General features: G+C 36.1%; 1 protein-coding gene across 3 annotated transcripts in view; it reads left to right on the top strand.

Annotated features, from left to right (window-relative positions):
- The window catches only part of LOC136035553 (1-phosphatidylinositol 4,5-bisphosphate phosphodiesterase delta-4-like), an 84,443-nt gene that overhangs the window by 11,236 nt on the left and 57,847 nt on the right, over window positions 1-15,360 (top strand). Inside the window, exon 1 of one of the 3 annotated variants that reach the window (XM_065717414.1) lies at window positions 1,725-2,285. The exons of 1 other annotated variant lie outside the window; for it this stretch is intronic. In XM_065717414.1, the coding sequence (XP_065573486.1) occupies window positions 1,781-2,285 (505 nt within the window). In that variant the 5' untranslated portion in view covers window positions 1,725-1,780. Of the gene's footprint in view, window positions 1-1,724; window positions 2,286-13,547; window positions 13,770-15,360 lie in introns of those variants that run through there. One more of the 3 variants, XM_065717416.1, reaches the window with a different exon arrangement.

Here is a 15,360-nt window from a genome sequence, read left to right as displayed (position 1 = left end):
TTGCAAGACTTGCGGCAAAGAGGATCAAAACAAACCAAAAAATGAAAGTAAAGAGCGGAGAAATAAGTGGTTAGATGATCAGTGATAGGGAGAGTCAAAAAGTGTCAAAAATGAAAGTGAAAAAAAAGGAATTGTGCTGCTAGAAGACAAGTGAAAGCGAGAATCAGAACGAATCCAAAATAAAAGTGAAAACGAAAAAAAAAATACTACCTTAGAATAACAACGCTATCGCAATCTTCGACTCTAACAAACTATGGCACAAAACCCAGTACAAACAAAAGATGCCGCAAAGGACGCAAGTGTTAATTTCAAGTCACTGTAACCTCTCAACATTGTATGTATTTACTCAGGTGTTCTTTATTTTCCTGCAGAAAAGTGGCCAAAAAAGGTGATTCATTTGGACATTGCTGATTGCTTGGTCGAATTGCATTGCCACCTCCACAATTTCCATATGAATTGGTTTGGCCTTTTTATAGGACGTCACTTGCTCTCTAAAGTTATAAAACTTGAACTCATACTTTGCTTTAGCTTCACTCAAGTTAAGCGATTCGAACCATCAATAGTCATAATTTTTTATCTTCGACGTAGCATATCACGAAACATGTCTTACGCCACATTCATCACAGACCCCTGAATGTAATTTTGAACCACCTTCATACGGCAAAAGGTACTTTTTAGACCCGGAAGAAGCTCTTAGACCTTGAAAGTGCCTTGCGCATGTTTTAAACTATGGGATCTCTCAAAATATTTTGGATCTTTTAGAAGAAACATTGCGAGATGCAAATAACTATGCCAAAGGTTACATTAAAATGCGAGAAGTTGAAGATGATGTAAATCAACCTGCTGCTTCGCTAGGGGAACAGCTTCGGATAAAAGACAAGTGACAATTAGAATTAATATATAGCCTGTAAACCTGTAGCATAGCCGTTCCTGGGACCAGCGGCGAAGCCACTGTTCCTTCGGTACTATATATATATATATATATATATATATATATATATATATATATATATATATATATATATATATATATATATATATATATATATATATATATATATATATATATATGTATATATGTATATATATATAATTTTGTATATATAATTTTATATATATATATATATATATATATATATATATATATATATATATATATATATATATATATATATATATATATATATATATATATATGTATATTGAATTTGAATTTTACGGAAGTATTTAATGCATAGAAAGGGCCCTGCAAAAGAAATTCCGATCGGATCCCGAACCCAGTTCATCAAGCCCTGTTTGCACCCTCACAAAAGGCTTGAAAAGATTCCAGCAAACATTCATTGAAATCAAACTTTGTAAACTAAAATAGGGCCCAAAATAAGGAAAATGTCTGCTTAAAAACAATGAACTTCGTGCCCATGCGGGGATATATCAAAGTACCGAGAGGCCATCTATGTTTCAAAATCATGAAACTATGCGGCCCCACCAGACATGACAGAAGTCTACTATCCGTGGTGCAGACTATTACCTGTGTGACGAAAAAGTGGCGCTCTGACATGTACGCCAGATAGAAAAGAATGGGCAGCCCCACAATATTAGTTTTGCAAATATATATTTGCAACTAATCTATATTAGTTTTGCAATTTTCATAGAGATAAACCACTACTGAATTGATCATTTTAATCTCTCAGTCAAGAAATATATCTTACGTGTGTGTCTCTTATCTGTAAATTCAGTCTCAAATGTCAAACAGTTAAATAAGAACCGTTTCTCTTCTGTGATGGAAAGAAAAAGGTTTTCTAGCCTAACTGTGATCGCTGAAGTATATCCAGAGCCAGAATACAACGATATCAACACGTCAGAGGATATCAGATCTATCAGTGCAAGGTTAGCAGAGCAGGAGAGAAGAACAAAATTGTTGTTCCCCTCAAACCTATCTTTAACTAATAGTATTGGAACACCTAAATTAGAAAAAAAGAGATCGGTTGAAAACTTTTTTCCTAAGTGGAGGCCGTCTAATATCCTCCGTCGGCAAATAAGTCAAAGCCACAATGTATTGAATATCAGTTATCAGAAACAGGATAAAAGAAGCCTTCTAGATACGATTCCAACCTTAGAAAAGGAAATAAAACCAAATGAGACAATCAAAAAACAAATTAATGGATATTCATTCAAAATACCGGATCCTAAAAAAAGCTCAAATAAGGCGTCGTTGAGTTGGGAAGAAAGTACTATTCTTACAAGGGACAACTTACTTAATTTACTGACAAGGCAAATAAACCCTGGTAAGCATCTTTTTTACTTTCATTTATATTAAATTATTAGCTAAGGTATTTTTAGTAATTGATAGGGTGGTTTTATTCATAAAACGAATTCAGTTAAGTAGGAAGTATTTTAGAAAGATATGGACCTTGGCCTTTTTAAGGCGTTTCAGAAAAATAGGTTTGTGAAAATAGGGTTTTTCGTAATCTCAATTTCTTGTTTATAACTGGAACAAACGAACAGTATTTTGTACATAGCCCATCCCTTCGTTTTTAGATAGTACTTAGAGCTAAAACTAAAGTCAAAAATATGAGGGCATAGAGGTGCAATATATTAAAAAGGGAAAAAATTCCTATATGGTTCTGTCTTGTCCTGGTATGCACTTTTATACACTACTATTTTAGTGTTATTTTTAGATTAACGTCTTCCCTAGATTTTGGGTGTTTTAATTTTTAAGGGTGGAATATTTCATGGGGGAGAATTGATAGGGATTTGTATAGTCATTTTAGGCTAGGATAAATTTTTCTATAAAATAAAGAGTATCAAGTAATATAAAATATTTGGTAGGGCGAATCCATTAGATAAATTTACAGACTAAAAATGACAGTTTCAAATTTTTAGAATCCTCCTTCTCCCCCCCCCTTCACTTTTTAATGATTGGGATCTGGCTACATAAATTCACTTAAGTTCAAACAAATCTAGAGAAAAAAAAATCCAAGAAAACTAACCAGCTAAATTAAAGCCGAAAGCGATCCGAAATAAAGTCATATAATAATTCAAAATTCAAAGGAATATATGTTTCTATCAATGGATAAATGAGAACCAAAAGGAACATAAATTAAAATGAATAATTAAGTCGAACTTAAAACCAACTACATTCATTGCGAACAGAAGTAGGACAACTCCCCCTAAGCCTTCTAAAGGCCAGAGCGTCATTTGTGCCTTACTGAAACAGGCCCTAAGGGAAGGTAGAAAAGTGTTCTTTCAATATCTGCTAGTTATTTTTCTCTCCAAGTATATTTTGAAAAATACTTTTATTACTTTTTCGGAATTTCCATTCCATTGAAAATTGATATAAAAGATTACCCCCTTTTAACTTTTGATAATTACATTTTGCCATCCCCTATGAATTGACGGCACTGTTTACAAGATATTCTTGTGACCAAATTTGTGTCCTCGTGTCTTAAAATGCTTAGGTCCCCTTCCCTAACTACAAAACAATCAGCGAACCCTTCTGTAAAGGTTTCAAGCTCTCATATATAAACATTTGGAATTGTGTACTTTTTGCCAAAGAAAGATCATGGATAAAAACAAAAGCAAGTAAAACAACAGAAAATTCACCTAAAACAGTAAAATAGTTTAAACCTTAAGAATATACTGGCTCTATATCCAAGAGCCCTCCTCAGTAAATTATACAGGCTTATATGTTACCGTGAATGTTCGCAATTGTCGACTTTCACCGGTGAATGTCCAAGATACTTCAATTTTCTCCTTGGATTTAGTTAGCGTTGCCAGTCACCTTTTTCCATTTAATGCAAGGTTTGATGATAGCAGGTTAGGTTAAGATTGACTTGGTGTGGCTGGGTATGGTTGGGTTAGGTTAGCTTAGGTTTTTGATCCATTTTTGATATTAAAATCACATCAAACTTAACCTAACTTTAACTTTTACCATCATAGCTCGCATAAGACTGAAAACGCTGACTCGCAAAGCTAATTGAATCCAAGCAGAAAAAAAAGTAAATGTTGTCATTAACCCGACTTCAGACATTCATGGTAACATAGCCTATATAAATAACCGAAACTTACAATAAATTGCATCTTTAGAACAAAAATTGAAAACTCAAAACAGTCCCAAATTGTTGTTTTTATGGTGATATAGGCAGTGTGGTCTTCGTCGTCATTTAAAGGTTATGAATGTGTAATGCTTGTTATTCATTTTATTGTCTACCCCAGGGATGATCGTATCGAACCGAAGAAAAAACGCTTCGACACTGATAATCGTTCCTGAGAAAAGAAATCCTTCAATTAAATATGAGAAGGGCGGCCTCAAACATCGAAATCTAGTTAAGGGTCATCATCTCCTCAGATTTCAAGCTGGATTCTTCAAATCAACCTTTTTTGTAGGGATGTTCCCCAAGGGCACTAGTAGAGAGGCAGCACCCCCTGGGGAATATATTAAATGAAGTATGTAAATAAGAAAATGAGAAATGTTATCATTTAAATCTCAATGAAAACAAAGCCCCTTGTAGCACTTGCCACCTCTTCCCTCCACCTGAGGATTGTCCTTGTGTTACTTACGATGGTTTTCCGCTTATTCATCTTTGTGTCGGTAGGAATCTGAATTCCCAATGTAATCCTCCTCCCCCAAAATCTTCTTCTTTAAATGTCTAAAGGTTCACCGTCAGATAGAAAATTTGGGTATGAAAGCAGAGTTTTTAAGAATGGACGTACACTCGCCCCCCCCCCAACGAAAAAAATCCACCAGCCCTCCTCCATAATGACTAATGGAAAATTATGCGCAACTGTACGTAATTTTATCAGGCCTCAAATGAATAAACCTAGTTAAATGAAGCTTAGAATAATTGTCTATTACCGTTTATTTTGATTTACTTTTGAAAGGCAATGGGGTTTATTTTGAAAGGCAATGGGAGACCACATAATCAAATGGGGAGGAAAAACCCTCCTTGACTTAGATTAGGCTGATGATTTAAGCATCCTAGATGAAAGTGTGAGCAAAATGAATTGACTTCTAGAGGTTTTATGAGTTCAGGGTGCTAGAAATTGTTTGAAAATTAATGTTAAGAAGACTAAGTCCCTAAGGCTAGAAATAAGTGAAGATGAAAAGGTGACGTTGGGTAATGAAACGATTGATCAGGTGGGCAGCTTCGCTTACCCTGGTAGTATTATTAGAAAAGATGATGGGAGTAGTGAAGATGTCAAGAGTAGAATTGCCAAGGCTCAAAGTGTTGTTTCAAGTTAAAAAAAAAGTTTGGAAGAAAATAAGATAAGTCTCCAAACCAGGATTAGAATATTGGAAGGTACAGTGGTGACAGTTGCCAAATATGGCTCTGAAGCATGGGCGCTCCGAAAAGCGGATGAAGTTTTACTAGATGTTTTGCTGAAAAATTTGCCTACAGATTGTTCTGGGTACCTGGCTGACTGACCGTATTTCAGACAGTAGGGTGTACGAAAAGTGAAGAAAGGTTGAGATGGTTAGGGCTTGTTCTGTGGATGAAGGATGATATATTGCCGAAGATTGTCCTTTTCGGCCATTGGTCAAGGGCTAAATGGAAAGCAGGTCGTCCTCATCTGGGGTGAGAGGTTATCATAAAGAAAGATTTAAAGGAAATGGAAACTTCCTGCGAGGATGTAAAGAGGGAGGCTTTGAATAGATTGGGATGGAGGAGGAGCGTTCGTAGCTATGTTGGCCTTAGGCGGCTTGTTGCAGCGGTGAGTTGTTAGTAGTAGTAGTTGTAATTTTTATGGACATGGACTACGTGTATCTTAATGATCAAGTGCTTTACTGGATCAAGTGCTTTAGGCTGGAAAGCTCAATGGATAGCTGTTTGATAATTTTAAATAAATTAATCACCACAGAATTTTCTCCCGGTGGCTCTATAGCACCCTTTGGGCCAAAATTGTCGTTTTATGTAAGAAAGTGCATAAAACGACAATTCGTCAATTCGACAAACTCTACTATGGCACAATCTTTTGTTGTTACTTAACCAATTGAGTCGAACTTTCAATTTCCTTTTTCATTAACATTCAAAATTATCTGGAATGTAGGGAGTGTGGGGAATTTCCCGCATGGGAATCTTCCGGGGGGGGGGGGGGATTATCATCTGGGAGAAAATGCGTAGTGCCAATTCTTATATATTTATTACTTACGTTCATTGAAGTAAATGCTCATGATGGAGTGAAATTACTTTTAAGAACCGTTTTCATCATGTGGCTCGCATCGTGGAAGTGGCAATAGATGACGTAAGTTGTGCTGCGTATCTCCTAAAGAGGCACAAACGGCAGAAGTGTTCTAATCGTGCCAGTTACAACTAATGCTCGGGGTTCCACACCAGTTGGGAAGAGTAGATAACCCCTCGGAAAATTCATTATGGCTTCCTTTTGTATTTCCTTGATGATTCAGGAGGTTTTATTTTTCAGAATGTACAATCGGAATGTTTTCCCTATCAGTAATTCTTGCAATAATTCCTTATCAGGAAATGGATTCACATTTGTTTCATTTGTTTCATTTCTAACCAGAAAATACTAAAGCCAAAATAATAAAATACTTTTATTCAATTTTGTTTATGATTTGAAATCTAAAAAACAGCCCCCTTTGCAGTGCTTTATATATGTACCGAGGGTTAGATAAATTTTGATATTTCATAATGTCATATTTTCAGACAGCCAAAAAGACTATAAAAGATCACGAGTCTTTTAGGCATTATAACCTTTTTTTTAAATTAGAACTAACATAAAAAAAAATCTGAATTATTTTTATCAGTTTCATCAGTCAATGAACTTCCTTGTGCAGCACGGGATTGAACAGGAAATCCTCCAATTATAACGCATAGTCTCTTCGCTCCGCCAGCACAAGGTGATAGAACATTATATTTTAAAGAAAATTGGTAATTGGAAGAATTATAATTTACTATTGATAACTTCATGTTATTTTTTGGGCTCAAAGCTTTACATACTTATGCAATTTATTTATGCATGAATAGTAAATTCCACACCAATCTTGCCATCAAAGTAGTTTAGATGGAACTCTTTTTTTTAATAGTTTTTTTTTTGTCAAGAGTTATGATTGGAATCTGATTTAATTTGAATTGTTATTGGAGAAAATAGGGTAGAAACATTTAGAGAAGTTGAACTTAATAAGAAAGTAACTTCACATAAAAGAGCCTTATAACGAATAAAAATTCCTACAAATGGGATTCGGCTACTGCTTATCCCTTCCCCCTTTCCACTTGTAGCGCTTCTAAACGCTATTGCGTTCTTTGTGTATTAATGGTTGGCTACGGAACATGACTATTGGTGGCAAATTAAGCCGATTCACAGGTTATTTGATCATTCTAGGGGTGAGGGAAATACTTATAGGCTGCGCAGGCTCTAGTCGTAGAGTCTCCCCAAAATGTTAAAATACAACCAATTAATAATTAATTTCGGTGCTCCTGTATTATTCAGAACACACTCGAGAAGTGAAGATAGGTTAATTCTACTTAAATATACCAAAATATGATGAAAATGTAATACTTTAGTTCATATAAGTTTATATAAAAATATATTTGCATATTAGGAGAGTGTGGGAGTATAGTAACCTAACCTTTCATTAACTCCACCCCCTAATATGCAAACATATAGGCCAAATTATTCAAGTCCAACGCATTCTGTCATATGTTATTTGTCTTGGTGACTATGATCTTAGATCATACGTTGATCGTAGATCGTACCTTCAGCGAACTTCTCGAGTGGGCTCTGAATAATACAGCAGTACCTAAATTTCTTTACTTGCTGTAGGATTTTACGTATAAAAATCCCCTCCCCTTTTGAATAGCTTCCTCTACCGGTGAGGTTTTACTATTGGACAAATAATATTTTTGAAAATTGCTTAGCATTTTTTTTTGTACTGGATCATACGTTGAAAATGCACTGAAAACAAAAACAAAATAGGAATGCCCTCCTATTTAATAAGAAAGTTTACACAATTTTCTAACAAAAAGTCAAGTAAATATTATAATTTTTGTAATTAATACTTGATCTGTAACTAATGAATAAAATTACGTAGATATAATCATTTTGATGGAATTTATAATTGTAGACTTGTCGCAAAATTACATGTTACAGAGACAAAACAAAGCACGGTACTTGTATATTATAGCGACCTCTCCCAAGAACTGAAGTTAGGTTAATCATAATGACATATACCAAAATGTGATAAAAAAAATACTTTAGTAACAAAATAGAAGTAACAAAATAGGTTACAAAATAGGAATAGTAACAATAACAAAATACCAATATATCAAGAAATGACTAATAAAGTTCTGTATTGTGAGGACGGAACAGTCTTAGTGCTTCAGAAATTTACTATTACAATAGTACCCGTTTTGCACTTTTAGAGCTTTTCCACTTAAGAAGTGGCACCAAAGTGTTGTTTTCAGTGCTATATTGCACTCACGAATAGTAAAAAAAAGTACTTAGATAACAGCAATAGCTTTCAAATGAGCTTTTACACATAATTCTTATAAGTTCTGTTAGCTCAATAGCCCCAGCTTTTCCACTTGAGACATGGCACTTAAAGTTCCGATTTTAATGCCATTTGGAACTTGCAGATGATGTAATTTATAAAAAGAATGTAGATATGAGCAATATCTTTTATATGAGCTATAAAAAACAAGAGCTAAGAGCTCATATGGCACTTGTGACGAGGTCGGAAGAGCCGAGAGCTCATATGGTACGAGGTCGGAAGAGCCAAGAGCTCATTTGGACGAGGTCGGAAGAGCCAAGAGCTCATTTGGCACTTGTGAGAAGGTCAGAACCTAAAGTTAAACTTTATAGCACAAGATCCTTCTAAATATCAAATTTCATTAAGATCTGGTCACCCTTTCGTAAGTTACAAATACCTCAATTTTCAAAATTACCTCCCCCCTCCCAATTCCACCAAAGAGAGCAGATCCGGTCCAGTTATGTCAGTCACGTATCTTAGACAGGTTTCTATTCTTCCCATCCAGTTTCATCCTGATCTCACCGCTTTAAGTATTTTCTAAGATTTCCGGTCCCCCCAACTGACCCCCCCCCCAATTACGTTTGATCCGGTTGAGATTTAAAATAAGATATCAGAGTTACGATGTCCTTCTAAATATGAAGTTTCATGAAGATCCGATCACTCATTCGTAAGTTAAAAATACGTTATTTTTCTTATTTTTCAGAATTACCTCCCCCCCCCGCAATTGAGCGGATCCGTTCCAATTATGTAAATTACGTATGCAAGACTTTTGCTTATTTTTCCAACCAAGTTTCATCCCAATCCTTCCAATCTAAGGGTTTCCCATCATTTTAGGTCTCCCCACCCCAAACTTCCCCCAATGTCACCAGATCCGTTCAGGATTTAAAATAAGAGCTTTGAGCCACGATATCCTTCTAAAAATCAAATTTCATGGAGATCCAATCACCCATTCGTAAGTTAAAAATACCTCATTTTTTCTAATTTTTCAGAATTAACCCCCCCCCCCCCCCCAACTACCCAAAAGAGAGCGGATCCGTTCCGTTTATGTCAATCATCTATCTAGGACTTGTGTTTATTTTTCCCACCATGTTTCATCCCGATCCCTCCACTCTAAGTGTTTTCCAAGTTTTAGGTTTCCCCCTCCCAACTCCCCGCCCCCATCACCAGATCCGGTCGGGATTTAAAATAAGAGCTCTAAGACACGATATCCTTCTAAACATCAAATTTCATTGAGATCTGATCACCCGTTCGTAAGTTGAAAATACCTCATTTTTCTAATTTTTAAGACTTACTCCCCCCTCCCAACTACCCCAAAGAGAGCAAATAAGTTCCGATTATGTCAATCATGTATCTGGGACTTGCGCTTATTTTTCCCATCAAGTTTCATCCCGATCCCTCTACTCTAAGTGTTTTCCAAGATTTTAGGTTTCCCCCCTCCAACTCCCCCCAATGTCATCAGACCCAGTCGGGATTTAAAATAAGAGCTCTGAGACACAATATCATTCCAAACATCAAATTTCATTAAGATCCAATCACCCGCTCATAAGTTAAAAATACTTCATTTTTTCTATTTTTCCGAATTAACCGGCCCCTTCTCCCCCCCCCCCCAGATGGTCAAATCGGGAAAACGACTATTTCTAATTTAATCTGGTCCGGTCCCTGATACGCTTGCCAAATTCCATCGTCCTAGCTTACCTGGAAGTGCCTAAAGTAGCGAAACCGGGACTTTAGGTTTTCCCCCTCCAACTCCCCCCAATGTCATCAGATCCGGTCGGGATTAAAAATAAGAGCTCTAAGACACAATATCATTCCAAACATCAAATTTCATTAAGATCCAAATACCCGCTGATAAGTTAAAAATACTTCATTTTTTTCTATTTTTGCGAATTAACCGGGCCCCCACTCCCCCCCAGATGGTCAAATCGGGAAAACGACTATTTCTAATTTAATCTGGTCCGGTCCCTGATACGCTTGCCAAATTTCATCGTCCTAGCTTACCTGGAAGTGCCTAAAGTAGCAAAACCGGGACCGACAGACAGACCGACAGACAGACCGACAGACAGACCGACAGAATTGGCGACTGCTATATGTCACTTGGTTAATACCAAGTGCCATAAAAACTATCTACGATGCTATATAGCAATTTGCTATATAAATATTCGCCATTAAGCTAGCTTAACCGTTTCATTTTACCAACAGGCTGGCCATCAGACACAAATCGAAGGAAGATAAGGGGGGGAGCAGAGACCCACCAAATTTCGCATACGTGCCTAATGATATATGGAGATTTATTATTACCATGACCAAATCCAGGATTTTTGTTTGGAGAGAGGGAGGGTTACTTTTATTCGGCGGGGGGGACAAAAAAAATAATATATATATATATATATATATATATATATATATATATATATATATATATATATATATATATATATATATATATATATATATATATATATATATATATATATATATATATATATATATATATATATATATATATATTTGTTACTTTTTTACGAGTCTGATAACTTTTGTTTCTGGTGGGGATGGAATTTCAACAACCGGTACCTCCCCCCTGTCCTCTGGATACGGCGTTGACTATTGATATTAACTAGTAATTGCTACTCACTAATTAGATGTTTTATTTCATCAAAGATGGTCTCCAGGGACGCACACAGGAGAGATTAGGCTTTTACCTTATGGAACCCTCCCCTCTTCCTTATAGGAAGGGGGGATATATTACATTTTGAGATCTTGGCTCTACCCACCTCGTCACAAGTACCATATGAGCTCTTAGCTCTTGTTTTTTTTTTCCTTTTCCCCAGGGGTGACCGTATCGACCCAGTGGTCCTAGAATGTCGCGAAAGGGCTAATTCTAACGGAAAGTAGAAGTTCTAGTGCCATTTTTAAGTGGCCAAAAAACTGGAGGGCACCTAGGCCCCCTCCTACGCTCATTTTTCTCAAAGTCAGCGGATCGAAAGTTTGATGTAGCCATTTTGTTCATAGTCGAAAAACCTAATAACTATGTCTTTGGGGGTGACTTACTCCCCCACAGTTCCCAGGGGAGGGGCTGCAATTTACAAATTTTGACCATTGTTTACATATAGTAATTGTTATTAGGAAGTCTTCAGACGTTTCAGGGGGATTTTTTCTGGTTGGAAGGAGGGGGATCGATGGGAAAGGTTACTTGGGATGATCTGTCTATGGAAAAATTATCATGGGGGAAGAGAATTTCCATGAAGGGGGCGCAGGATTTTCTAGCATTCTTGAAAAAAACAATGAAAATAATAAATATGAAAAAGATTTTTCAACTGGATGTAAGGAGCAGCCTTACAAATTAAAACAAACAAAAATTAATTACGCATACGAGGAGGTTCATCTCCTCCTAAATACCTCTCTCTTTACGCTAAAGTATTTTTATAATTTCAGCTATGTATTTTACGATCTTTGTGATTCAGGGGTCATTCTTATAAAATTTAAGCTTTAATATAAAAAGCAAGGTACTGACTAGGGGGCGAACCCTCTCATATACGTAATGAAAATACACCAATTCAGTTGAAGTTTTTTCAACTGAATGTAAGGAGCGACACTAAAATTTAAAATGAACAGATATTACTCCGTATATGAAAGGGACTGTTACCTCCTCAACGCCCAACTCTTTACACTCAAGTTTTTTTGTTCTTTTAAGAAGTAGAGTTATGAGAAAGAGTCATATACGGAGTAATTATATACTCCGGTCCTATACGGAGTATATGAAAGGGGTCATATACCCCTTTCATATACGGAGTAATTTCTGTTTGTTTTAAGTTTTAATCTCGCTCCTTATTTTCAGTTGAAAAAACTTGTTTTACTTATTTAATTGCATAAGAGACTCAACCTTTGCCGAACAGTTTTTCCCTACTTTTGGTTTTACTTTTTGTTTTTCTTTTAATCTCAGTGTTGAAAGCTTACCTCCGATAATGTGAACAATATTTTAAGCCATATGTATTAGTACTTTTTTTGTAAATCTAAGTCATGTCTAAATAATCTTTAAGAAAATTGGGCCAAGGTATGAAATTTAAAACAATTTATTTTGGATTCTATTTTGTGCTGCTAGTATTGTGAAAACGTGATTCGTGAAAACGTAGAGAGACATAATGCATTCTATCAACTGGTAACGAACTGGAGTAAGGAGCGACCCGGCTCAATAGTAACTACTCGGCTCTTTACGCTAAAGTTTTTTACTGTTTTAAAAAGTAGAGTTAAGAGAAAGAGTCAAACTTTAGCGTAAAGAGCGGGGCGTTGAGGAGGAAAAGCCCCTTTCATATACGGAGTCATTTCTGTTCGTTTTAAGTTTTAATGTCGCTCCTTACTTTTATTTAAAAAACTTGTTTTTTTATTTAATAAAAACTTAGGGGGCGTAGATTTTTTATCACTGAAGATGCTGAAAATAAAAAGATTTTTAAATCTAGGGGCAGGACAAAATCTCTGGAGGAGGGCAAAGGTTCCTCAAAAGTTGACATTTCTTTCTGCTGCCAATCTATTTCTTAATAATTTCTTTTTAGTACACAATGTTTATCCTTGCTCATTTAGTTAATACTCTTTTGAGGAGGAAGGTGTAGATGCTTCAAAAGACCATTCTGGGGCGTAAGTTAGGCTGCTGATCTGCCCCTGCTTTCACCCACTCACCCGGTTTCAATCGCAAAGCTTAACTTCTTCCAACTAAAATCTGATATAGCAAAAATCCAAAGATCTTGCAAAAATATATTTGACGTCCCATGACTTGGCACCTCCTCTCTTTATAGCCCCTCTCTTTGAAACCGTCCATTCGATTAATTCACGCATGGCTGTCTGAGAGAGCCCTTAAGCATTCTCCAGGTAATTTTTACAGTCTTTTCCTTTTCCTCCATTAAAAATCGGATATTTTTAATGAATAAAATTTATTAAATCATTTCGATTATGATTTTCCTGAATATTAACAATTTGGAACCGCTAAAACAGTGTCATGTGGCCGACATGCTGTTTACACTCCTTGATAAGATAAACTACCATCGCATTTGCAATCGAATTTCCTCATTCATAATTCAGTGTCATAAATTGTGTCAGCATTAAAGGGTCGTTATAAATGTGATTTGAACATATTAAATAAAGCTCATAATCCGTGATTCTACCTAAAAAAAATTGTTCCATTTTTAAAAACTGGCAATATCTAAGCAAGGGAAAATGCGTATTGTGCTGTCTTTTGTGCTATTTGGGGCTTTTTGCTATTGCAGACGTCCACCTAAATATGTTATGCCAGGTCAGTTCATGTAATGCTTTTATAATGGTGCTTATGTATTTTCCAATATCGTTCTTCAAGTTTAGGTCTAAATGTTTATAGAACTGCTCAAGACAGGTGTGGATCTAGAGCAAAATCTTGGGGGAGCCCTAATGTGACAAGAACGTCAATGAGCAAAATCTTGGGGAGGGGGCAATGTGACAAACGTGCCAATAATTTACCAAATGGAAGAAATTACTATAAAAAAAGAAGAGAAAACAGAATAATAATAATTAATAATATATTTGTTATTCGCTTGTTTAGACAAATTAAGCGGTAAAACATTAAGGAAAGAAAAACGAAATAACACAAACAATACAATTAATACAGTCTAATAATCGAATAAGAGGGTGCCAGAAAAAAATTGGGAGGGGCCGCCCTTATGACAAAATTTTTACTTATTTACAATCAGAGAATCCATATTTATTGGATTTTCAGAGCTGCCTCCGCTTTAACTGCTTCAGTCTCTCCCCTAACGCCCGGACGGAGCCCTGGGCTAAATAAAAAGTTTCTTTAACAAGTTCATGGGTCATTTCTTTTTGGAAATGAGAGGTGTGGGGTTAGATACAAGGAAAAAAAACTTGCCAGGGCATAGTTTACGATTTGGCTTCACTCATGAAGTCGAGTTCAGCTAACTCCTAGGATGACAGAAAGTCTAGGATATTTTAAGAAATTATAGTCTGTTAAAGCCTCTTGAAGTAGTTACACCTATCTCTTTCCTCTCCCAAGGACACTGACATTTGGTGTCCCCCCGGAAAATAAGTCGGTCTTCAGAAGAAATGAGGGTACTTACATATATCAACCACACTTGGACAGCGTCACTTGGAATAGAGCCATAAAACTCATTTATTTTGCAATATACTGTGAACATGGCAAGCTTAGGTTAGATTACTGTAGTAGGTTACTTTGTCCACATTTATATTGTCGAACATTTCGTGGTAACGAACAGTTCGTGTAGTAAGGAGCGACCCGGGTCAATAGCAACCAAAATTCTAAAAAATGGAATTTTGATGCCAATAGTTACATCAAAAGAATCGCATTTTAATGCTGATTTTTAATGTATAAGTTTCAGCAAGATTAGCTATACCCGTCAAAAGTTACGAGCCTGGGAAAATTTGCTTCATTTTAGAAAATAGGGGGAGATACCCCTAAAAGTCATACGATCTTAACGAAAATCATACCATCAGATTCAGCTTATCAAAGAACCTTATTATAGAAGTTTCAAGCCCCTATCTACAAAAATGTGGAATTTCGCATTTTTTTGCCAAAGTCAAATGGATGCGTGTTTATTTTTTTTTATTTTCTATTATTTTTTTCCCAGGGGTGATCTTATCGACTTAGTGGTCCTAGAATGTCGCGAAAGGGCTCATTCTAACGGAAATTAAAAGTTCTAGTGCCCTTTTAAGTGACCATAAAAATTGGAGGGCACCTAGGCCCTCTCCCAAGCTAATTTTTTCCCCAAAGTAACCGGGTCAAAATTCTGAGATAGCCATCTTATTCGCCATAGTTGAAAAACCTAATAACTATGTCTTTGGGGACGACTTGCTCTCCCGTAGTCCCCGTGGGAGGGGCT

This window comes from Artemia franciscana, chromosome 14 (assembly GCF_032884065.1).
Source record: "Artemia franciscana chromosome 14, ASM3288406v1, whole genome shotgun sequence".
Classification (NCBI taxonomy): Eukaryota; Metazoa; Arthropoda; class Branchiopoda; order Anostraca; family Artemiidae; genus Artemia; species Artemia franciscana.
The sequence above is the reverse complement of the archived record's forward strand: the minus strand, read 5'-3'. Positions and strand labels throughout refer to the sequence as shown.